Here is a 24,990-nt window from a genome sequence, read left to right as displayed (position 1 = left end):
CCTCACCCACCACTGTGAGTAGTCTGTCATCCCATCTTTATTTATAAAGCACTTTACTACAACCAAAGGTGAGCCAAAGTGCTGTACACTAAAACATACAGTTAAAACATATATATTAAGACATATATTTAAACAAATTAATAAATATAAAATATAAAAACTATAAAATCTTAAAAAACTAAGTCTCACTGCAGTCAAAAGCCAAAGAAAAAAGACAACACCTAAAAGTGGCCAATGAAGGTGCCTCTCTTACACCTAAAGGCAAACGTTCCACAGTTTAGGTGCAACACCAAAAGACCCTGTCCCCTCTCAGCTTCCTTTTAGATCTCAGTACCTCCAGGAGCAGCTGGTCCAAGCGGGCATGTCCTCTTTGACTGTAAGGCAAATACACACCTTGGATAACTGGTTTACAAAACTCTCATTGGACTGGTTCCATCCTATTTATCCAGTTTACTTTGGGGATCTGAAAGCTGTGATGCTCTGTGCTCAAATGACGTTAAATTTCTGTGTACCTCGTGTTTGAACTGAAATGAGAAAATGTTTTCAGTTTTTCTGCTCTGTCTGATTGGAATATCCTCCAGTCTGAACTGAAACTGTCTGGGTTGATTTGTTTGAACACCCCCCGCTCTATTTTAAGAGATTACAAATGGAATTCTTTTGCACAATGCCTGTGTTTCTAAAGACTAATTTGATCTATCCTACCTTGTTACAACTCACAATGACCAAGATGATTGTATTTTATTTATTAACATTCTCTTGATGATGTTAACCCTCTATCATGACGTGTGCTGCCGCCTTTTCTTTAGTGCAGCGGATAAGACAGTATTTAGAGGGGAATCATGCAAATGGTGATAAAAGCATCAAATTTGGCAGAAATACTCCTCAGACAATCCTCTTTTGAAAAAACTGATTGGCCACTTGAATTTTCAATCGGTGGTCAGGTAGGGGTCAATTGAAGAATTACACAGGGGTCAAAATGAAAAGATGCCCCAATCATATTGAAAAATATTCCACATTATTTGCCTGATTATAAAGATTCCAAAAAGATATAGTTTGGGCTATCTGTGACTGAATTCTATGGAGTTACGGGATAAAAACAGCAAGAATGGTGACAAAGGTCAGTTTCATTTTGTACAGGGGTCAAAAGTTAAAGTTGCTCCAATTTCGGTAAAATGTGATGCAAATTACTAGTTGAGTTAACACAGTTCTAAAATGAATAGTTTGGACCATGTATCATCCTTACTTATCATGTTACGGGGGTAACATATGTCACATGTCATAGAATCCAATAGACGTAGATCTTATTTGACCTTTACTTTGGAAACCAAACATTCAACACAGTCAAAACTATTCCATTTATTAATCCATTTAGCTCAACCAATAATTTGCATCACTTTTTACCAAAATTGGAGCAACTTTAACTTTTGACCCCTGTATAAAATGAAACTGACCTTTGTCACCATTCTTGCTGTTTTTATCCCGTAACTCCATAGAATTCAGTCACAGATAGTCCAAACTATACCTTTTTGGAATCTTATGATCAGGCAAATAATGTGGAATATTTTTCAATATGATTGGACCATCTTTTAAGTTTGACCCCTGTGTAATTCCTTAATTGACCCCTACCTGACCACCGATTGAAAAGTCAAGTGGCCAATCGTTTTTTTCAAAAGAGTAATGTCTAAGGAGTATTTCTGCCGAATTTAATGCTATTATCACATTTGCATGATTGCTTCACTTATCTGCTGCACTACTTGGCCTGGTCACTCTTGTAAAAGTGGTTTATTTATATTTAAGTTATTGTTTTTAACGGATCACAACAACAGTAACGTTTTTATTTCATTGTTACTGTTTTTAACGTTATAAAACGTTAAAAAATAAAAGTATTTCGAAGCTCGGAGAATGACCCATATTTCGAAACAAGAATCATTTGAAATGTTTTGAAAATGGTTCGAACGGACCGATTCCGTCCCCGTTCGAGAGGCTGCTCTGATTGGCTCCCACACAAGCCACGCCCCCTGACGGTGGTAGAGGACAGATTGAAGATGGCGGCGTCCCTGAGGTCTTTTCTCCGCTCGGGCAGGGTACGAACTGTCTCTAAAAGTGTCTCCGTGTGTGTGTCTCCGTGTGTCTGTGTCCCCCTCACGGTGTCTCTCCGTCCTGCAGGGAGGCGTGGCGGCGCTGCGTCGGCGAGACTTCCACCGCAGGGCTCCGGCCGCTGTGCAGGTCAGTGATTAGCAGCTAGCAGGCTAACGTTAGCGCAACATTTGACAGGGTGTTTAAAACAAAAATCCAAACGGGCGTTTTTTCACCGTGACGTCATCGCCTGACAAAGTGTGACTGGATTGTTCGCTGTGGAGTTTAATGACGAAACTGACCGCTGGGCAGCTAAGCCTTTGTGACATCATGAAAACGTCCTCCAGCAAGCAGATAAAAGGAGACAGCTTTGAGGAACAACTGATCGCTGATTGTCGGAGTGGAAAGTTTGTTTTGTGCAGAAAAGTTCTTGCATACAAAATCGGAATCTGCACAAAATAAGAGCGAGAAAAAGTTAAAAATAACACTGAAATGTAGTTAAATATTAGTTTGCTATAACTGTTCATGTAACAAGTTCTTATAACCAATTATAAGAATTATCACTCGCTTGCTGGCTCCAGGTATATGCCACTTAACTGCAATCGTAAAGTCAGTCAAAGCATCGTCCCCGCCCACTTAACAAACTTCAGTTTGAAATAGATCACTGTGATTGATTGATCAAATGTAGGCCATTTCTATTGATAGAGTACTGCACACAAACCATGACTTCCTGTTAACATCCACTGCACACGGACGTAGCATGCGGAATATGTACTTCGTCAATCACCACAAATATAAATGCCAATGGATTTGATTATTGATGAGTTATTGTGTTTTAGTGCTACGGGGGGGGGCGTGTCACAGCCCAGTCAACTGTGTTATGTCGTCTTTATTTATTTATTATCTTGCTTCTTAGAGAGGATTGAGTGTTTGTTTTAAAGCTTTGATGTTCCTTGATGCCTTCACCAGCTCATAGGTCAAAGGTGACAAATGTCATAGATCAATAGGGCCAGGTTTGTTTGTTTTAAGGTGTCTGGCGTGTGTTTACGGTTGTTGTCAGGTGACGGTCCGTGATGCCCTGAACCAGGCCATGGACGAGGAGCTGGAGCGTGATGACCGTGTGTTCCTGATGGGTGAGGAGGTGGCGCAGTACGACGGAGCTTACAAGGTCAGCCAGAGGTCTGATCCACCCGACACGAGTGACATCAGACGACCAAACGACATCTTCAATTAAACTGTTGTTTGTTTGCCAGTCCATGCCCAAAAACAAACAAAATGATGCTGCTGTGTGTCTGCAGGTCAGCAGAGGTCTGTGGAAAAAGTACGGAGACAAACGCATCATCGATACTCCAATCTCAGAGGTCAGGCGGCTTCTGGTGCTGTGGTTACACTGATGTGATTATACTGATGTGATTCTGGTTGTGTGGTTATAACGATGTGGTTCTGTGGTTATAACAATGTGGTTCTGGTTCTGTGGTTATAACAATGTGGTATAGTGCTGTGGTTATAACCATGTGGTTCTGGTACTGTGGTTCTGGTGCTTTTGTTATAATGCTGTGGTTGTGTTGCTGTGGTTATAATGCTGTGGTTCTGGTGCTGTGGTTATAACAATGTAGTATGCTGTGGTTATAATGATGTGGTTCTGGTGCTGTGGTTATAACGATGTGGTTTTGGTGCTGTGGTTATAACGATGTGGTTTTGGTGCTGTGGTTATAATGACGTGGTTTTGGTGCTGTGGTTATAATGACGTGGTTCTGGTGCTGTGGTTATAATGCTGTGGTTCCGATCAGGGTTCTCGGCAAGATTTTTTTCTCAGCGTAATGGGATAGAAAAAAATCACCTTAAGAAGCTGGGGGTTCGGTGGCTGCTTAGGCTTTGACCCCACTGAAGCTTTTGCTTTATGGGCTTATAAGAGGCCTTCTTTGATGTCTTTTAAACTTCAAAAAGTAATCAGAAATTAATCTTGAAGTTAAAAAAAAAAAACATTTATAAGGATTTTCTATAGTAAACTGCTGTGTATAAATTAGCAGTTCTAATGCTCCCTGTGCAGGGACACACATTTCTACACTCTTCCATGTTTTGGCCTGATGCCTCATTTCTTTTGGCTTTAAAAGTAGGCTGTAACAAAGATAAAAAAAAAAAAATAAATTTATGGCTTTACTTAACAAAATCTGGCCCTCAAACTACAGGCAATAGTGTTTCAGAGGGATATAAATGTAAAACGTTTCTCTGGCCCCGGTGTCACCGACTGAATATCGCCCATAAAAATCTGTCTGCCCTGCCTTCACTGCACATCCATCATTAGCTGCGGTGCATGGGTTATCTCCTCGTTTCTGCTTCAAACTGCACTCCAGTCATCATTTATATCAGCGACAGATATCTGAAGCTTTTGTACAACAATAATTTCCACATAAATTCAGCATTATTTCACAATAAAAGATGGAGGAAGTGATCAGAGCACCACAGCTACACGAGCTGCTAGCTGCTGCGTTCACTTCACCTCCATCATTTCAAAGCTTCAGTAGCGATTCACAGATTATCGCCTCAGTTTCTAATTAAAACTGACTTTAGAATGCTTTAAGAGGTTTTACTTTGTCATCTGATGGTTAATAATCCCATTATTCCCTTTGATCACTTTGGGTGAAGAGAGTCAGACTCAGACGAGCTGCTGTGGTCCCAAATGATACATGCACAGTGAAGGCAGGTGGACCAATTTTTAGGGGGGACCGTTCGGTCTGAGACACCGGTCTCCCCTACAGTACTCGCGCCGCAGCTCCGCTATGCTCAGACGGGGGGGGTACCGCCCAGCACTGCAAATTTTCCTCCCAGCTCTCGGGTTCACATTTCCTCTCCCGCCTGGCACAAATTTTCCAAAAAAAAATGCACTGAAATGTTGCTGAAAAATGTACCAATTCAATTGTATTTCAAGCTTATAGTGTCATACTTTTGGTTTTGTTTTGCAGCTTCAACCAAATAATTAAAGAAATAAGAAATATATTTTTCATTTTTCTTCATATCTCTGCTGCCGACAGCAGAGCTATGAAGATTTTACAGTTTATTCAACAGTTTTTAAAGGCTCCCATTTCCAAAACGTTCAGAGGAAAACAGTGAGAACGGGGGGGGGGGGCATCACAAGCCTCTTGTTCAAACAAGACCATTAGTGGTTATAGCAGTCCCCCTCAAACATGTTGGAAAAAACCAACACTGTCTTTACAAAAAAAAACTTTACTTCACTGGAGAAGAAGAAGAAAAGAGCAAATGCTATATGTCCATCAAATATTAATGTGTTTTAAACCTTTTCAATGTTATTTATTTATTAACTTAGATTCTGAAAGAAACTTTTTTAAAAAGACCTTTGGTTTTTACAAATATTATAACATAAATTACATTTTTTTGGTCTATTATTCTTACTTTCAATGCATCTAAAAACCACTCAAAATTGGTTAAAATGGGGTTTGGCAATACATTTTAGAAATATAAAACCCTGGTAGCTTCAGGGGGCTCTGCCCCCTTGACCCCTGCTGGGGGCCCGGCCCTGAAAATGGTTCTAGCTAGAACCCTGATGGTTATAATGTGCTGGTTCTGGTACCGGTGGTTATAATGCTGTTATAATGCTGTGTTATAATGCTGTGATTCTGGTACTCTGGTTATAATGCTTGTGATTCTGGGTACTCTGGTTCTGTTGCTGTAGTTATGCTCTGGTATAATGCTGTGATTCTGGTACTCTGGTTATAATGCTGTAGTTATGCTGTGGTTATAATGCTGTGATTCTGTACATCTGTTATAATGCTGTGGTTACAATGCTGTGATCTGGTACTCTGGTTATATGCTGTGGTTACAATGCTGTGATTCTGGTACTGTGGTTATAATGCGTGGTTATAATGCTGTGATTCTGGTACTCTGGTTATAATGCTGTGGTTATAATGCTGTGATTCTGGTACTCTGGTTATAATGCTGTGGTTATAATGCTGTGGTTACAATGCTGTGATTCTGGTACTCTGGTTATAATGCTGTGGTTACAATGCTGTGATTCTGGTACTCTGGTTATAATGCTGTGGTTACAATGCTGTGATTCTGGTACTCTGGTTATAATGCTGTAGTTATGCTGTGGTTATAGTGCTGTGATTATAGTGCACTGGTTCTGTTGCTGTAGTTATGCTGTGGTTATAGTGCTGTGATTATAGTGCACTGGTTCTGTTGCTGTAGTTATGCTGTAGTTATAAGGCTGTGATTCTGGTACTCTGGTTATAATGCTGTAGTTATGTTGTGGTTATAATGCTCGTGATTCTGGTACTCTGGTTATAATGCTGTAGTTATGCTGTGGTTATAATGCTGTGATTCTGGTACTCTGGTTATAATGCTGTAGTTATGCTGTGGTTATAATGCTGTGATTCTGGTACTCTGGTTATAATGCTGTAGTTATGCTGTGGTTATAATGCTGTGATTCTGGTACTCTGGTTCTGTTGCTGTAGTTATGCTGTAGTTATAATGCTGTGATTCTGGTACTCTGGTTATAATGCTGTGGTTATAATGCTGTGATTCTGGTACTCTGGTTATAATGCTGTGGTTATAATGCTGTGATTCTGGTACTCTGGTTATAATGCTGTAGTTATGCTGTGGTTATAATGCTGTGGTTATAGTGCACTGGTTCTGTTGCTGCGGTTCTAGTGCACTGGTTCTGGCGCTTTGTGTGCAGCAGCAGCCGTGTCGTGTGTGTCAGATGGCTCTGTGATGTCTGACGTATTCTCTGTTTCTCGGTGTGTAGATGGGTTTTGCTGGTATCGCCGTTGGAGCCGCCATGGTGAGTTTGTTGTTCTTTTTTATGAGTTTGTGTGTTTTGGTCCACTAAATTCTGGCGCATGAAAACAAAACAAACTGAAGGAAAATGTGCAACAATGTGATATTTTAGTTTGGGACCAAACAAACTGTCAAGTGTGAATGCACCCTAAATGTTTAAAATTCACATCAGCCTGTTACTTTGAGGCATCAGAGTGTATGTTTGAATCTGATGACATGAATAATAATACTGCTTTGTGAACGCATTGACTGAACTGGACCTCTTCCCGACCCAGGCCGGGCCTGAGGACCCATTGGTGAGTTCATGACCTTCAAATTCTCCATGCAAGCCATCGATCAGGTCATCAACTCGGCAGCCTAAGACTTGCTACATGTCCGCCGGCCTGCAGCCGGTGCCCATCGTCTTCAGGGGACCCAACGGCTCCTCGGCCGGCGTCGCTGCACAGCACTCGCAGTGCTTCGCTGCGTGGTGCGTTTATTGAACCACATGGATAATCTATAGAATATAAAACTAACTCACCCCAGCTAGTCTGGGGGCTCGGTTTGTTTCTTGGCACGCTGCATTTGTTTGGTTTCCTATTCACAAGTAACCATGGTGATGACACATGTTGTCTGTCTGCAGGTACGCTCACTGTCCAGGTTTGAAGGTCGTGAGTCCGTGGAACTCAGAAGATGCCAAGGGCCTCCTTAAATCAGCCATCAGAGACGACAACCCTGGTGAGGGCCAAAAATATTTGGATACCCGTGAAAGCTTTTATTTGAATTGTCGTGTAAAGTGTGATGATGAAATGTTCAACTCATATTATAGAAGATTTACATCCAAATGATTTGGATTACTTTTGGCATGTGGTCCCTGTTTTTTAAGATGCCAAAACTTCACCCCGGGTAAACACGGCGAAGCAGCCGCCTGCGGAGCAGCAGAGTACTATAATCCTATGTTCTTACAGAATACCAGGTTTGTGGATTTTCTCCAGACTTGTTAGAATTTTCCCTGGAAGAGCGCATGTGGTGACAAGGAGCACCACAATATGCTCCCCGACCTGAGCTGGATGATAAAACATTTGAAATGGTCTGGTCAAAAAGTCAAGGTTGCAGAAAAAAATATAGTAAAAAAAAAAAAAAAAAAACGTCAGCCAGCAGTGCCAGAGAGGTTACATCTAGGAGCCTGCCCTGGTGCTGTACGTGGTCACATCCACCACACCACAGAACCTAACCCGGGCAGACAAGTAGTCTGTCCCACCTCTCCAAAGTAACCATCTGTGTGCTGCAGCCAGGTGAGACCTGTGCGTGTCCTCGATCTTCTTCAGTGCTCAACACTGAGGCAGCCGCCGCTGGATCATGTCCAACGAAATGCACCACATGTTCAGTGGCTGGAGAGGTGGGGCCAATGCTTATAGCAGCCAATGGTGTAATTAATGAGAAATGACAGATGTCTCTACTGTACTGTCACGCCGGGCCGACTACTTTAAGCAGTTGTGTCAGCCCTGATCCACCTGCTTGTTTGTGGGGCATCTCCCGTCCAGGGTTCTTACAGCTCAGGGTTATTCAATTTGTTCCAGAAAAGGACTGAGGAGGGTGCAGGATTTTAATACAACCACTCACTCCACCGCGTGGCTTCACTGATTAACATCACTTTGAGCAGATGGAATCAGTTAGAGGATGTGTGGCTCATCTCCTTCAAGCAGGTGGAGGCGCTGTTCTCCTGGCATTGCAAACAACCTTTGCTTCATCTTGGGGATTGGTATAATTTGTATGGAAGGGAAAAAAAGGAGTTGCTTGTGCCAGTCTGGAAAAGAAAGGGTGATCGTATGGACTGTAACTAGTGTAGTGTACCACACTGCTCTCTGTGCCAGGGAGGTTACTGATCTTGAATTAATGGACGATGATGCAGTGCAGTGGATATCAGTGAGAACCTGAGCAAAGTATTGGGACTGTCTGGATTTCTGAGTGTTCTGGAACACCCAGGCTATGAATGACTTCCTGGACTCAGTCTAGAGGGCTGGATTGGGATCGGTTTCCTGAAGGACCCAACACAAATCTCGTGGGAGCGGACGGTTAGAACTTCACTGCTGGCAGAGCGAGTGGCTCAAATGAAAACCTGCAGGTTTGGAAGCAACAGGATGGCTCAGTCAGCAAAGGAGAATAGTGTAAAAGTATGAGGTATCCACACACGACTTTAAGATGAAATAGAACATCTTAAATTTAACAGGAGCAGTGGACAGGAAGAGCAGCAGGTACACAGACGCAACGAGTTACCATAGTAACTTGTTGGTAACTGCGGGCTGATAGGGGAGGTGACGGTCTAGTGGTTAAGGTGTTGGGTTTGAGTCCAGAAGATCATGGGTTCAAATCCCAGCCTGACTGGAAAATCACTAAGGGCCCTTGGGCAAGGCCTTTAATCCCCTATTGCTCCCAGTGTGTAGTGAGCGCCTTGTATGGCAGCACCCTGACATCGGTGTGAATGTGAGGCATAAAGCGCTTTGAGCGTCTGATGCAGATGGAAAAGCGCTATATAAATGCAGTCCATTTATTTACCATAGTAACACTGTGTTGGGTACTTTCTGCCTGTGATCCCCACCCCGGTAAATTTTATGTGGTGAGTGAACTTAAGATTCAAATATTGACAGGAGATGGACGGACTTCAAAAACCAGATGCTGTTTTTAAAGAGATGCCCACATTGAACAAAAAGAGTCACCATCACAGAGGCTGGGGTCTTGAAAACAGACATCAGATGCACCCGCTGTTAAACAAGAGCCCCGACCCCTGGGCTCCCCTGCATTTTAAGCCTGCACTGGCCACCTCCGAGTGGGCCGGGCCTCCCCTGCTGGGTGGATCAGTGGAGCTATGTGATTGGGTTGAAAAAGTGTGACCTTAATTGCGGGTGACATGTTCGCTTTGCTTATCTGAACAGTATGTGTTCATGACCTTGTGATGGATGTTTGTGTCAGCATTAGTACAGAACAGAATATTTCATGACACCTGTCTGCCCCAGACGGAGACATGTAGACCTTCAGTTTTATCAGGTAGTTATCATCAAGTATGTACAAGGGGATATCAAAACGTTTTGAGCCTCAAACAGAGAGAGCAAGATATTTGGATTTATAATGTTTTATTTTTCAACAAAGTCCCCTTCCAACTCCATACACTTGTTCCATTTAGTTTTGCCAGTCATTGATACCCGATCGGTAGAACTCAACATCTTGGTCCCCTAACCAACCCTCCACTGCAGCAGTCAGCTCATCATCATCCTCAAATCTCTGGTCCTGAAGGTATTTTTTCAGCCTGGGAAAGAGGTGGAAGTCGCTAGGGGCCAGGTGTGGAGAATAGGGTGAGTGAGGAAGAAATTCATAGCCACATTCGCGCACAGCGTCAATGACAACCTGGCTGGTGTGGACTGGTGCGTGAAGCAGAATGCCACGGCTGACACTGGAGGGTATGTCTCTCCCACACAGTGTTATGACTCAACAACTGAAGTGAGCAGTATGATCCTACATGAAATAAGTAAGGCATTGATGTAGGTCAGGTGTGATGCATTGTAATATCTGACTGGGGAAAAATGTGCGAGGCTCAAAACTTTTTGACATCCCCTCGTAGCATCATGAAATACTCTGCCTAACAACTCCCCCTGTTGACGTGACCTTAAGTCACGTAAGCTAAGAGAAAAAGTGTGGTGCGAAAACAAAAACAAAAGAACCATCCAAAAACCAGAACCCTCTACCAAAGCAACAAAAACGCCCGAGTGTTCATGAGTCTGTGTGGACTCAAAGGGAGTACCTCTTCAGTGGTGTCAGCGGTGCCTGTGCACCTAAGCAGGGCTTGACGTAACCATCCGAACTTTCCAGCCACTCGAACCACACTCCCTTCAGGCAAGGCAATGTAGCATGTGGAATATTTTTGCGGGATTTCCTTCACTTATTGCAATGCATGTGACATGAAAATACTAACAGCGTATGTAATAACATGGTGAAAAGAACAAAAATACCACCCTGAATGTTCAGTTTAAGGGTTATGATTTCTTTGCTACAAATAGATGAATAAACGGGGTGGTGGTGTGGCACTACATTAGTTCAGCTTATCACCTTGTTCAAAATATGTGTTTTCCTTTGGAAAATGTCATGGAAGTGTCACTGGGAAATTAAATGTGAATAAATCAAAATATATAATTATAAGTTTGTGTTTACAGAGCACCAGGATCAAACATAAAATAAAATTGTGGGAAAGCTGACTGAGATTATTAAATATTAAAAATAGTTTTTATTTGTTGTGGAGGACTTCATATAGACGTCTTAAATGCTCAAGGTCAAATAGATATAACTAAATTTATAAATTCTGTGTTTTGTATAGGAATGTATTCATTGATTACTCATCCAACTAGGATAACTGCGAACACATCAACACTTACTGACAAGACATTGACAAATTTGACCATGGGGAATTTAGAGGGGGGATTATTCGCATCACGAGGGATGTTCGTAAATGTGTATGCTAGTGGACAAGCCTCATTTAAGGGGAGGACAGCTGTAGGTTTAAGCCAGGTTTCACATAACCCAATCATATCTAAGTGATGATCCATAATTAGATCATTAATCAACAATGATTGAGGATAGTAATCTTAATATTAATGAGACCCAGACTAAGGACCTCAGTGGGGTTGACAGTTGAACTGTTTGGGTTTAGGGGTGGTTTCAGAGTAGCATATATAACCCCAATTCCAATGAAGTTGGGACGTTGTGTAAAATGCAAATAAAAACAGAATACAATGATTTGAAAATCTTCTTCAACCTACACTCAACAAAATATAAACGCTGAAAGAAAAAAAAAAATCGAGCAAACCCGTTTTCAACTTTGTCAGCATCTTTTGATAAATTAGAATACTATTAAACCCTCAGGTCAAATTGCTGTACTTCACCGAGCATTAACCAAATTAACGTCACAAAATCCAATCTTGAAAAAGAATACAGTTATATTCAGCTTTATTTTCAAACTCATTAAATAGCTACATGTCTACAGCTATAATGATTAATTTATGCAGTACGAGCTGATAATAAATGCAGTACGTGTGCTCACTCACACCTGCAACCGCTTACTCCCATTAAGGGTCATGGGGGGCTGGAGCCTATCCCAGCAGTCATAGGCCGTGAGGCAGGGTACACCATGGACAGGATGCCAGTCTGTCACAGGGCCACTAACAGACAAACAAACACAATCACACCCGCATGCACACCTACGGGCAATTTAAAGTGTCCAGAGGGAACCCACGCAAACAGGGAGAACATGCAAACTCTACACAGAAAGGATACAGGTGGGAATCGAGCCCATGACCTTCTTGCTATGAGGTAACAGTGCTAACCACTAATCCACCATTGTGCCCAGTATGTGTGCTCTAATGGCAAAATTCTACAACATCATTCAGTAATGACCCACTGTGCCATGTCATTGATTAACTGCTGTACCTGCATTATTTCTAAAATATTCCAAATAAATTTAACACTCACATGCTCAACAAGTCTATACATTGATTATATGGAAATATGATTTTATGCATCTGTATGCAGAAAGGTGAAATACATGTTCCTTCTAGCTTGGCTGACCTGGTAGATCATCCGGTATTTGGATCCCAACTGGAAGCAACCATAGATATACCAATTTATTATAAATTTGCATTGCTGACAGGATGTGATCACATACACTCAACAAAAATATTTTGCTCCCATTTTGTATGAGATGAACTCAAAGATCTAAAACTTTTTCCACATACACAATATCACCATTTCCCTCAAATATTGTTCACAAACCAGTCTAAATCTGTGATAGTGAGCACTTCTCCTTTGCTGAGATAATCCATCCCAACTCACAGGTGTGCCATATCAAGATGCTGATTAGACACCATGATTAGTGCACAGGTGTGCCTTAGACCAGACCTGGGCAAACTGCGGCCCGGGGGCCACATGCGGCCCTTTGCATGTCTCTGTTCGGCCCTCAAGAGGTCTGTCATTATTATTACTTATATTAAAAATGTCAAGCTTGTGTGTTGCAAATCATTAGAGAGGCTTATTTAGGTATATTTAAATATTTACATATTATTACAAGAATAAAAATTACCCATAAAAGCTATTAAATAGGTAATTATTTGTAAAATTGTAATGGAGAACAGCCGAGTTATCGATGGTGTGGCCCTCGGACATAATTCAGGTTCCCTATGTGGCCCCTTGTAAAAATTAATTGCCCACCCTGCCTTAGACTGTCCACAATAAAAGGCCACTCTGAAAGGTGCAGTTTTGTTTTATTGGGGGGGGGGGGGGGGGAGGATACCAGTCAGTATCTGGTGTGACCACCATTTGCCTCATGCAGTGCAACACATCTCCTTCGCATAGAGTTGATCAGGTTGTCAATTGTGGCCTGTGGAATGTTGGTCCACTCCTCTTCAATGGCTGTGCGAAGTTGCTAGATATTGGCAGGAACTGGTACACACTGTCGTATACGCCGGTCCAGAGCATCCCAAACATGCTTAATGGGTATCTCTGTGCATTCAAAATGCCATCAATAAAATGCACCTGTGTTCTTCATCCATAACAGACGCCTGCCCATACCATAACCCCACCGCCACCATGGGCCACTCGATCCACAACATTGACATCAGAAAACCGCTCACCCACACGACGCCACACATGCTGTCTGCTATCTGCCCTGAACAGTGTGAACCGGGATTCATCCATGAAGAGAACACCTCTCCAACGTGCCAAACGCCAGCGAATGTGAGCATTTGCCCACTCAAGTCGGTTACGACGACAAACTGGAATCAGGTCGAGACCCCAATGAGGACGACGAGCATGCAGATGAGCTTCCCTGAGACGGTTTCTGACAGTTTGTGCAGAAATTCTTTGGTTATGCAAACCAATTGTTTCAGCAGCTGTCCGAGTGGCTGGTCTCAGACGATCTTGGAGGTGAACATGCTGGATGTGGAGGTCCTGGGCTGGTGTGGTTACAAGTGGTCTGCGGTTGTGAGGCTGGTTGGATGTACTGCCAAATTCTCTGAAACGCCTTTGGAGACGGCTTATGGTAGAGAAATGAACATTCAATACACAAGCAACAGCTCTGGTTGACATTCCTGCTGTCAGCATGCCAATTGCACGCTCCCTCAAATCTTGCGACATCTGTGGCATTGTGCTGTGTGATAAAACTGCACCTTTCAGAGTGGCCTTTTATTGTGGGCAGTCTAAGGCACACCTGTGCACTAATCAGCATCTTGGTATGGCACACCTGTGAGGTGGGATGGATTATCTCAGCAAAGGAGAAGTGCTCACTATCACAGATTTAGACTGGTTTGTGAACAATATTTGAGGGAAATGGTGATATTGTGTATGTGGAAAACGTTTAGATCTTTGAGTTCATCTCATACAAAATGGGAGCAAAACCAAAAGTGTTGCGTTTATATTTTTGTTGAGTGTATATTCAATTGAATACACCACAAAGACAAGATATTTAATGTTCAAACTGACAGACTTTATTGTTTTTGGGCAAATATTTGCACATTCTGAAATGGATGCTTGCAACACATTTCAGAAAAGTTGGGAGGGACCAACAAAGACTGGGAAAGTTGATGAATGCTCAAAGAACACCTAATTGGAAACAAGTGAGTGTCATGATTGGGTATAAAAGGAGCATCCCCAAAAGTCTCAGCCATTCACAAGCAAAGATGGGGCGAGGATCACCACTTTGTGAACAACTGCGGGAAAAAATAGTCCAACAGTTTAAGAACAATGTTTCTCAACGTTCAATTGCACGGAATTTAGGGATTCCGTCATCTACAGTCCATAATAGAATCAGAAGATTCAGAGAATCTGGAGAACTTTCTACATGTATGCAGCAAGGCCGAAAACCAACATTGAATGAGAAATAATGCGGCACTGCATTAAAAACCAACATCATTGTGTAAAGGATCTTACCGCGTGGGCTCAGGAACACTTCAGAAAACCATTGTCAGTTAACACAGTTCTACAAGTGCAAGTTAAAACTCTACCATGCAAAGCGAAAGCCATACATCATCAACATCCAGAAACACCGCCGCCTTCTCTGGGCCCAAGCTCATTTGAAATGGACAGATGCAAAGTGGAAAAGTGTGCTGTGGTCTGATGTGTCCCAACTTGATTGGAATTGGGGTTTTACAAGATGCCTGGAAGTAGGTTTAGGTTTGAGACATTCCACACCAGTTGTAGGTAGTAGACACGAAATCTTTGATATTGCTGGAACAGCCAACGGGCCATCCTCAATTTCAACATCATCCAATGTAGTAATGGATATTAAGTTTGCAAAGCATATCCCTCTTTGATTTTTTTATGTTCACCTCTACGGAAGCAGACCACAGTCTCAACTTGTTGAATTTCCCTCCCTGGCAGATAAACTGCACTATCACCATAGTGGATTTTCTGCACTAATTTCCCTGCTAAGCTAATGGATTCCACACCCACATTTGTCATAAGCCTTGCAGGGTCTCTAATCACCTGCACCATGGCCTGCTCTAAAATCCTAATGTTACCCTCTATCTATGTTCGCAGACAAGATGGCGGCGCCTTCCCCAGTAGGGTGGAGGCCGTCCGGCATCAGCAAGCCATGGCAGCCCCAGAACGAAGGCCAGTTATCAATAAAACTAAAGTCTTGTTGTCTACAAAATTGCGCCAGCCACCTATTTAATGATATCAGCCTGCTAAACGCCTCATCCTTACCTTACCCCAGGAGGGGAGGGGACCAGAGACTATTAACCAATGCTGACACAGTCGTGGCGTTCCTCAGGTGGGCACTGCAGGAGGCGTGTGTTGAGAGATGTTTGTCTTTCAGTGGTGTTTCTGGAGAACGAGCTGCTATACGGCGTGCCCTTCGAAATGTCTGAAGAGTCGCAGTCAAAAGACTTCACCATTCCCATTGGCAAGGCCAAAGTGGAGCGACAAGGTCAGGCCGACGCCCCCGTGTGTTTCTGATCACTTTTTATTGATCTGAACTGAATGATCACGTTGCTCTTCCTCTTGTTCTTTTTCCTTTTTTATTTTCCTCGCCCCTCTTTGCTCTCCTCTTCCCTGTTGGTTTTCTTGTAAAATTCTTTCTCTCTTTAAAAAAAAAAAAACTCCTTTCCACTATTTCCCCCCCATCTTCCTGTTCCCTTTAACTCTCTTTCCTCCCACTTGTTTCCTTTCTTCCTCTCCTCTTGCTGCTCCTGGTCCTTCCTGTATTTCAGGGAACCATGTGACTTTGGTTTCTCACTCCCGGTTCGTGGGTCACTGTCTGGACGCTGCTGCCGTCCTCACCAAAGAAGGAATCGAGTGTGAGGTACAGCAAGGGCGACACCTGCTGGTGTCTGATGTATACTGCAGCTAATGATGATTCACATAATGAGTTTGATTTATGGTTCGAAATGGTTTGTCTATGAAATGTTAAATTAGTCAGTGACTGTTAGAATTTTGATGAAATATCGTGTGTCGTCAGTGATTAGACTTTAAAAACATTGGCTCGTCCACAGACTCATGGAAAGTTCTAAACCGGTGCTGAAATATTGCCGCTAATTCCAGAAGGGGGAGATTAAAATGTCTTTAAAATTTAAAAGGTGGGGGGATGTCATTTTTATGGCTCTGCACCAAAGTCCTCCCCCCACCCCCCTTTGTCTTTTGAGTAAAAACAAAACTGTTGTACCAGAGTTTAAAGTAAATGAAAACAAACTTCTCCTCGTCGGTCAGGTGATTAACCTTCGGACCATCCGGCCGATGGACGTGAACTGCATTGAGACCAGTGTGATGAAGACCAACCACCTGGTGACTGTGGAGGGGGGCTGGCCCCAGTTCGGGGTCGGAGCTGAGATCTGCGCCCAGATCATGGAAGGTGAGTTTATTCACACACTCGTGGATGCAAGCAACTGAAAATTTTGACTGAACATTTTCTGTGAGTGAATGGCCGTGCACTGAAGGGGTGAAGTCCCCTGAGGAGGACCCGGGGCATGCACCCTGGGAAATCTGTGGAAAAAATGTCACAGTTTGGTGCATTCTGAGAGCATTTTGGTCAATTTGTCTTGGTTTAAAACACAGTGACATTTGACTCTTATACTGGAACAAAATATGGCTCAAGTCTGGATTTCATTAACATTTATTTTCTATCTTGTATGTTTTGTCTGTAATACGTTTCCACAAATGGACTGACTGTCTGCATTAACTCACTTTAATTCTGCTTTCATTGTTTTCATTCTTTAAAAAAACAAATCAATAATTACACCCTTTCTGCTTTTAGTAAATAATACACTTAAAGACATAACTATTGACAATGAAAATTGTTTGGCCACTTGTAATTGAAAATTGATGCAATACTTAAAAAGTAAAATTAAAAAAGACCATCCCCACATCAATACTACATATTAATGTCAAATTCCACCACCAGACCAACTGATTTCTAAATAAAGTGTGAAATGCCGTCAACAAAATGCAGCGCTTTCAAATGCCACCAGCTGTAATATAAATAATACAAATCATAACCAATGAATATACCTGTACTGTATTTAGCACAGTGCTTTAATTTGACCTGTGTTTTTTTTTTTTTTACAAAATACAAGTAAATTTTGAATTGTTTATCTACTAAAGATTAAAAACTTAAGGAAATCAATTATAAGGCCTGAAAGCAAATTTGTATAAAGTATTTTAGCCGTAAGGTCAAGTGAAAGGGGGAAGTGTTTACTTTTTAAATACTTGAAAGACACTGGACTCAGATTTAGTGCTGCTATAACGGACTGATGCAGCAGGTGGAAGCAGTGCAACAATAAAGATGCCAGCTGCCATTAAACACTATAGAAGAAGAGAGGGCACGTTTCATTTGCTGCATAGGGACATGCCAACGAACTCTACACTAGTGTAGACACACGTTTTGAGGAGCGTGTTTTCTGACAAAATAAAGCCATAAAACATATACATATATTTTTTTAAGTTGGTGGTTTTATATAATGATATACACAGAACATGAAAACAAATTTTGACGGAAATTTGTATACAAACGGAGGTTTTGTACCTATGCACACTGCAAAAAAGGGAGTCTAAAACACTAAATCTGAGGGAAAAGTTCTCCAAAACAAGTGAAATTATCTGAACATGCAGCAAGATCATTTCACTTAAGATTTCATGAATTAAGATTGTTAAATCTAGAAAGAAGATTAGAGTGTAAAGTTGAACACTTAAAATAAGAAATTTACTCTTTAATCAAGATAATTTGTTTTTTTGTTTTTTTTTTATCTCAGTAAGAACCTAATAATTTGCAGTGCACACTTCAGAAATTGTTTTTTTTTTTTTTTTTCACATCAAAGAGTCTGGAATCATTTAAGTTCTTAAAACAGTTAGTTCCTCCTCATGGTCGGTCCATGCCGATCATGACAAGCTTGGGTGGAGCTTGGGCAGTCAAAGTCCTGGAACTCTGAGTATCAGTGTTTGTCCAGGTGTGAGTGGGTCCTGCACAATCCGACCGAAACCAAAAGTATCCAGTGCCGCCGCCAAAGCTCTAGGCTCTGAAGAGCTTCATAACATGTATGTTGAAGACAGAAGAATCAAAAACAGCACTGTGACAGACCAGTGCATGTACGCAGACCTGAACACAAGTCTTTACTCAGTGGTGAAAGTGGACCATGGAAAAAAACCCTGAACATCTTTGGCCCCTGGTGGGGGTCTGGGGGTTCTCCCCCACATACATTTGAAATCTCAGATGCTTTCTGGTGCATTTTCAGGTCTGTTTACCCACCAAAAAAAAAAAAAAAAAATTTTTTTGTTGGGTCAGGTTAGTTTTTCCACCCCAGTGTTTTCACACGTGCTACCAGCCTTTAATCCAAAAAACATGCATTGTGTCTCACAGTACACAGTAAAAGAAATAACACTTCAAAGAACTCTAAAATAATAATTCTCAGTATCAATTCAAATTGAACAATTGAAGTATTTATTGCACATTAATGCATCAACAAGTTTTCCTAGTTTTGGAGAAAGCTTTGGAGCTATTGATAATCTCTGTTTACACATTCTTGGCCACCTTAAAATCCTTACAAATGTGTGTTTACTTCAAGACTAATTTCTGACTACTGTACATTTTGAAGTTAAACTTTCCTTAGATTAGAAAATTTGTAATTAAAATAGTTTTAATTAAAAAAAGATTCTTTGGAAATCTTTGATGTTCATCTGTGAATTAAAACAATAACTTATATGTTGTTGAGAATTTCTTGATTAACATAAGGAACAGTGTGCATTTGTTTTTAGACAAATAAAATAGCATGAAAAGTGATGTGTACATTTTTAAGTCTAGTAGATTCATTCAGCAGATGTTTTTTTTCTGATGTGGGGCAAGAAATATATTTCTTAAAATAAAGAAATATATTCGATAGTAAAAAAAATAAATAAATAATAAATCTGAGTTACTTAAAGCTGAGACTTTTCTTGCAGTTATGCAGTAACAATTAAAAAACCGTGTACCTTTATTTGGTAAAAATAAAAATAGGTCGAACAATTTACAAATATAAAACATTTACTCAGCTACACAGTGACTGATTCTTCAGCTAAAAGCTAGCATTAGCTGATAAACTTCAGCAGAGCACTAAGTCCATGTATAATTTTTTAATTACTCACCTCAGATAAATTTGTAGCTTTGTTGCTCAAACTCAATCTTGTGGTTTTGACTCAAGAGTTAAACTGTCATCTGAATGCTAACGACATTAGCATTTTTAGCTTCACCCGTTGCCTCCATTTAATGATTACTGGAGGAAAAACGCAGCTCATAACTTTTAATGTCCACAACAAAGTAAACCGTTAGGAGAACCACTGTGCAGTCCCCCAAAATATGAAATATAAAATATAAACTTACTAAAACAAAAAACACTTCTTCTTTGGAGCTTATTGGCAGCTTGCAAACCAACACGGAGCATTACCGCCACCAACTGTTTGGGCATGGAACTGAATGAATGGATTCTGACGTATGTTCAATCAATCAATCAATCAATCAATTTTTTTTTTATATAGCGCCAAATCACAACAAATAGTTGCCCCAAGGCGCTTTATATTGTAAGGCAAGGCCATACAATAATGATGTAAAACCCCAACGGTCAAAACGACCCCCTGTGAGCAAGCACTTGGCTACAGTGGGAAGGAAAAACTCCCTTTTAACAGGAAGAAACCTCCAGCAGAACCAGGCTCAGGGAGGGGCAGTCTTCTGCTGGGACTGGTTGGGGCTGAGGGAGAGAACCAGGAAAAAGACATGCTGTGGAGGGGAGCAGAGATCGATCACTAATGATTAAATGCAGAGTGGTGCATACAGAGCAAAAAGAGAAAGAAACAGTGCATCATGGGAACCCCCCAGCAGTCTACGTCTATAGCAGCATAACTAAGGGATGGTTCAGGGTCACCTGATCCAGCCCTAACTATAAGCTTTAGCAAAAAGGAAAGTTTTAAGCCTAATCTTAAAAGTAGAGAGGGTGTCTGTCTCCCTGATCTGAATTGGGAGCTGGTTCCACAGGAGAGGAGCCTGAAAGTTGAAGGCTCTGCCTCCCATTCTACTCTTACAAACCCTAGGAACTACAAGTAAGCCTGCAGTCTGAGAGCGAAGCGCTCTATTGGGGTGATATGGTACAACGAGGTCCCTAAGATAAGATGGGACCTGATTATTCAAAACCTTATAAGTAAGAAGAAGAATTTTAAATTCTATTCTAGAATTAACAGGAAGCCAATGAAGAGAGGCCAATATGGGTGAGATATGCTCTCTCCTTCTAGTCCCCGTCAGCACTCTAGCTGCAGCATTTTGAATTAACTGAAGGCTTTTTAGGGAACTTTTAGGACAACCTGATAATAATGAATTACAATAGTCCAGCCTAGAGGAAATAAATGCATGAATTAGTTTTTCAGCATCACTCTGAGACAAGACCTTTCTGATTTTAGAGATATTGCGTAAATGCAAAAAAGCAGTCCTACATATTTGTTTAATATGCGCTTTGAATGACATATCCTGATCAAAAATGACTCCAAGATTTCTCACAGTATTACTAGAGGTCAGGGTAATGCCATCCAGAGTAAGGATCTGGTTAGACACCATGTTTCTAAGATTTGTGGGGCCAAGTACAATAACTTCAGTTTTATCTGAGTTTAAAAGCAGGAAATTAGAGGTCATCCATGTCTTTATGTCTGTAAGACAATCCTGCAGTTTAGCTAATTGGTGTGTGTCGTCTGGCTTCATGGATAGATAAAGCTGGGTATCATCTGCGTAACAATGAAAATTTAAGCAATACCGTCTAATAATACTGCCTAAGGGAAGCATATATAAAGTGAATAAAATTGGTCCTAGCACAGAACCTTGTGGAACTCCATAATTAACTTTAGTCTGTGAAGAAGATTCCCCATTTACATGAACAAATTGTAATCTATTAGACAAATATGATTCAAACCACCGCAGCGCAGTGCCTTTAATACCTATGTTATCAAAAATAACCTGGAAATGTTCTCCACATGAGTAAAAACCCGGATTTCTGGTAATGTCTGGAAAACTTTCATCACTGCTTCTGTTTTCTGCACCGTTGGAGCATGGCCTGGTGCTGATAAAATCCAGACTAAGATGCTCACTGGGTTTGTCTTATCTTAAAGATAAACATTCAGGCATCATCAGTCACACACAGTCTGAAATCTTAGTCTGAGAGCGACAGGTTTAGCAACAGGACACTGTGCAGAGGTTTGTGGTCCGGAGAGAAGACCAGATGTTTGAGTTAATGGAGTTCTGTCCTTGTTTAGCTGCAGGTCTCTTTGTAACTGCTGCTAAAGTCCAGCTGCTGCAGAGATGATCATTTGTTTAGCATTTATGAACAAGTGAAGTCGACCCAGACAGTTTGTCTCATTAAAAACTGATCCGTGGCTCCAGAACACCATCTGGATTAAAGCTGTGACCTTGATTGTTTGATTTTTAGGCCCCGCCTTCAACTATCTGGATGCTCCAGTTACCAGGGTGACGGGTGTTGACATCCCCATGCCATATGCCAAAATCCTGGAGGACAACAGTGTGCCACAGATCAAAGACATCATCTTCTCCGTCAAGAAGACACTAAACGTCTGAGTGGAAACATGTTCGAGGTCGTCTGTCTTTGTGAGGACCCGATGACTTCATGGTGAAATGGTTCTCAACCCTCTGATGGTCACTAAAGGTCAAAGTGCTTCTCACAAAGAAGGATAAACACAACCTCTTCTAAACCCCGTCCTCTTCACAATAAAAGTCTCCTCTTACTCACTCAGCAGAAAACATTTGGTGGAGGGAAAAGCAAAAAGACTTGTTTTTTTTAACACAGTAGACTCCACCTTTACATTGATGTAACATAACTGTGACAGTTTGTAGAAAAACTAATGTGGACAGAACCACGATAACCTTCAAATACAGTTAATGATACTGCAAGATGATAAAACACCTATTTATAGACACATATCAATGCAAAATGTTTCATCCTTCTGTTTTCTGTGCTAGCTAAGCCCCGCCCCCCAAAGCCAAACTTTAGTGTGAAGTGTCAGAAAGGAGGTGTGGCAAGTGGAGGCGGAGCTTGTTGTGAGTTGCTATAAATGATTGTTACAGAAAATAAATGTCTGTTGTTGGGCTGTTCTTCTTGACTTCATTCTCTGTTTCTCCTTTTGATGCCCAAAGTTAGCAAAAATTAGGTAGCCTGCAGGGGGTGCCACAGGCTGCACTAATCCTGGATGTGTGCTTTATTTAAAAACAAATATCGCTACATGGACTTAGAAATCAGTAATGGACGACACGCCCAAACGTTTGTGACGTGCATCCAACTTCAGATAATCCTGTTTGGTCCTTTCTGGTCTTAATGGTGTTCTTGCTGTTTCAGCTTGAGTATACGTGGGAATTTACAGCTTGGGACTCTGACAAGGGCGGTCGCATCTCCTCCACTCTCCCTTATTGCTGTTCTCTGCTTTTAACCTTCAAGTCCCTACTTCACCAGACTGTGAATTCCTCAAATTATATTGGATTCTGGATCTATTGGACTACTATTGGATTAACCATGGAATTGACCAGCTGGTCTCTGAACGCTGTTGACACCACTTTTTCTACAAGAAGGTCAGGACCGGGGGATCCTACCTGCCCAGATGAAACATATCCTGTGGGCTATGTTCTCGACTCCTGGAGTTCCTGGCGTGTGGCATGCTTGGCTCCTTTCTCCGTTGAGAACGTCAAGGATTTATTCATTTTTGGTCTTATGGTAGCAGGGCTGGTACTTTTTGGCTTATGTGCTGCCCTGATCTACCGGAAAATTGGCAAGACGGCGGCATCAAGAACCACGGCCCCTCGCTTGTCCGTCATGATTAACGAGGTTGGCAAGGCAGTGCATTGTCAGACTGCAATGACTCTTGAACTCAGACGCAAATTGGATAACATCTTAGAGCAGATGCATGCCTTGCAGTTGAAGTTGAAGATTTCAGAGGCCGGTGAATATTCTTAATTCAGAATTGGGAATATTCTTAATTCATAATTGGGATTTGGTTGTGCAAGTGGAACTGTTAAAAAGTGTTTTTCACTGCTCAAACCATAACATTACAGGGTCAAATTGCCCGACTGTTTTCCCTCCAGAGGAATTTCTGCAGACTGGGGAACATTTGGCTGTTTCTTATCTCAATTCACAGACACTAAACTGTTTTTCACAGGACTGAAGCTTGCTCTATCCCCCATCAACACTCCCCACTCCAGCGTCTGCTCACGTCACTCCTTTCCCCTTCTGCGGGGGCGGTGCAGTTTTAGCTGCAGCCCCCGTTACTTCCCCTAACCCCACGGCAGCGCATCTCAGGGTTGCTGCGTGACCTTCACCCACTTTCCTCAATTTGGATAACGGACTTCTTCAAAGCTAGTGCGCACAAACGATGTCAAATGTGTATGTGCTGTCTTTAATTCTGATATGTGCCATTATTACGGTAAACAAGTAATCGTGGACTAATTGCTGTCTGAGGTAACTGGTGTGTAAACATAATTTCTCCACTGTGAGATCAATAAAGTATATCTCATCTCAAAATACATAAAACAGCCTTTTCAAAAACATAATAATAATGATTTAAAAAAATTGCTTGGAACCACGCTGTCCTCCTTTGTTCTGCTTCGTCATCACGGTCAGACGCCCTCTGTAAGCTGCGGCCGCCCGGAGTCTTGGCAGCGCAGCGTTACAGATTTTAGTTAATTTGAGATATTGTGAATTTATCTGAATGAAACATAAAACAGAAGAATGACAAAGATAGAATTTGATGTTTTCTTGATGTGTATTGTTGGGGGTTTTCCCACCTCCCTCTCATTTAATGTGGAGAGTAAACTCAGAAGACAAGACTCGAAGTCTGACAGGAGACGGACTTCAGTTTTAGATTTCATATTAAAAGATGCCTTCACTGAACAGACAGTTGCTACGATAGCTTGCAAGCTGCCCTCTTCCTGCCCCTTCCATCTTCCCTCGACTCCGCCCCTAGGTGGGTGGGCCATTGCCCTCAGCGTGGATCAGTAAAGTTATGTGATTGGTTGAAAAATGTTATTTGACATTTATATGCGGTGACTGCTCCCATTGTATATCTGAACCAGTGTGTAAAAGTAAAACTTTTTTCTGTAGTGTGGTAAGCAAAAGAACAGCACCCATCACTGCGTTCTAGAGGAGATATGAAGTTATCAAATAAACCAAGAACATGAGACAGAGTAGTGTTCAGAATAATAGTAGTGCTATGTGACTAAAAAGATTAATCCAGGTTTTGAGTATATTTCTTATTGTTACTAATCCAGGTTTTGAGTATTATTTCTTATTGTTACATGGGAAACAAGGTACCAGTAGATTCTCACAAATCCAACAAGACCAATCATTCATGGTATGCACACTCTTAAGACTATGAAATTGGGCTATTAGTAAAAAAAAAAAAAAAAGTAGAAAAGGGGGTGTTCACAATAATACAACCCCTGGTAAAATTATGGAATCACCGGCCTCGGAGGATGTTCATTCAGTTGTTTAATTTTGTAGAAAAAAAGCAGATCACAGACATGACACAAAACTAAAGTCATTTCAAATGGCAACTTTGTGGCTTTAAGAAACACTATAATAAATCAGGAAAAAA

General features: G+C 41.5%; 1 protein-coding gene across 1 annotated transcript; it reads left to right on the top strand.

Annotated features, from left to right (window-relative positions):
- Window positions 1-1,992: 1,992 nt before the first annotated feature.
- Window positions 1,993-22,514, top strand: pdhb (pyruvate dehydrogenase E1 subunit beta). Its single transcript, XM_034165013.1, is given in 12 exon segments — window positions 1,993-2,084; window positions 2,167-2,226; window positions 3,137-3,244; window positions 3,375-3,437; window positions 6,842-6,902; window positions 7,161-7,231; window positions 7,233-7,342; window positions 7,496-7,590; window positions 15,710-15,820; window positions 16,104-16,195; window positions 16,600-16,741; window positions 21,822-22,514. Coding segments are annotated over 12 exon segments (1,098 nt in total). The 5' UTR covers window positions 1,993-2,045; the 3' UTR covers window positions 21,968-22,514.
- The last annotated feature ends 2,476 nt before the right edge of the window (window positions 22,515-24,990 follow it).

This window comes from Thalassophryne amazonica, chromosome 3 (genome assembly GCF_902500255.1).
Source record: "Thalassophryne amazonica chromosome 3, fThaAma1.1, whole genome shotgun sequence".
NCBI classification, from domain to species: Eukaryota; Metazoa; Chordata; class Actinopteri; order Batrachoidiformes; family Batrachoididae; genus Thalassophryne; species Thalassophryne amazonica.
Note: the sequence above shows the minus strand (reverse complement) of the source record. Positions and strands in the feature narration are given on the sequence as shown.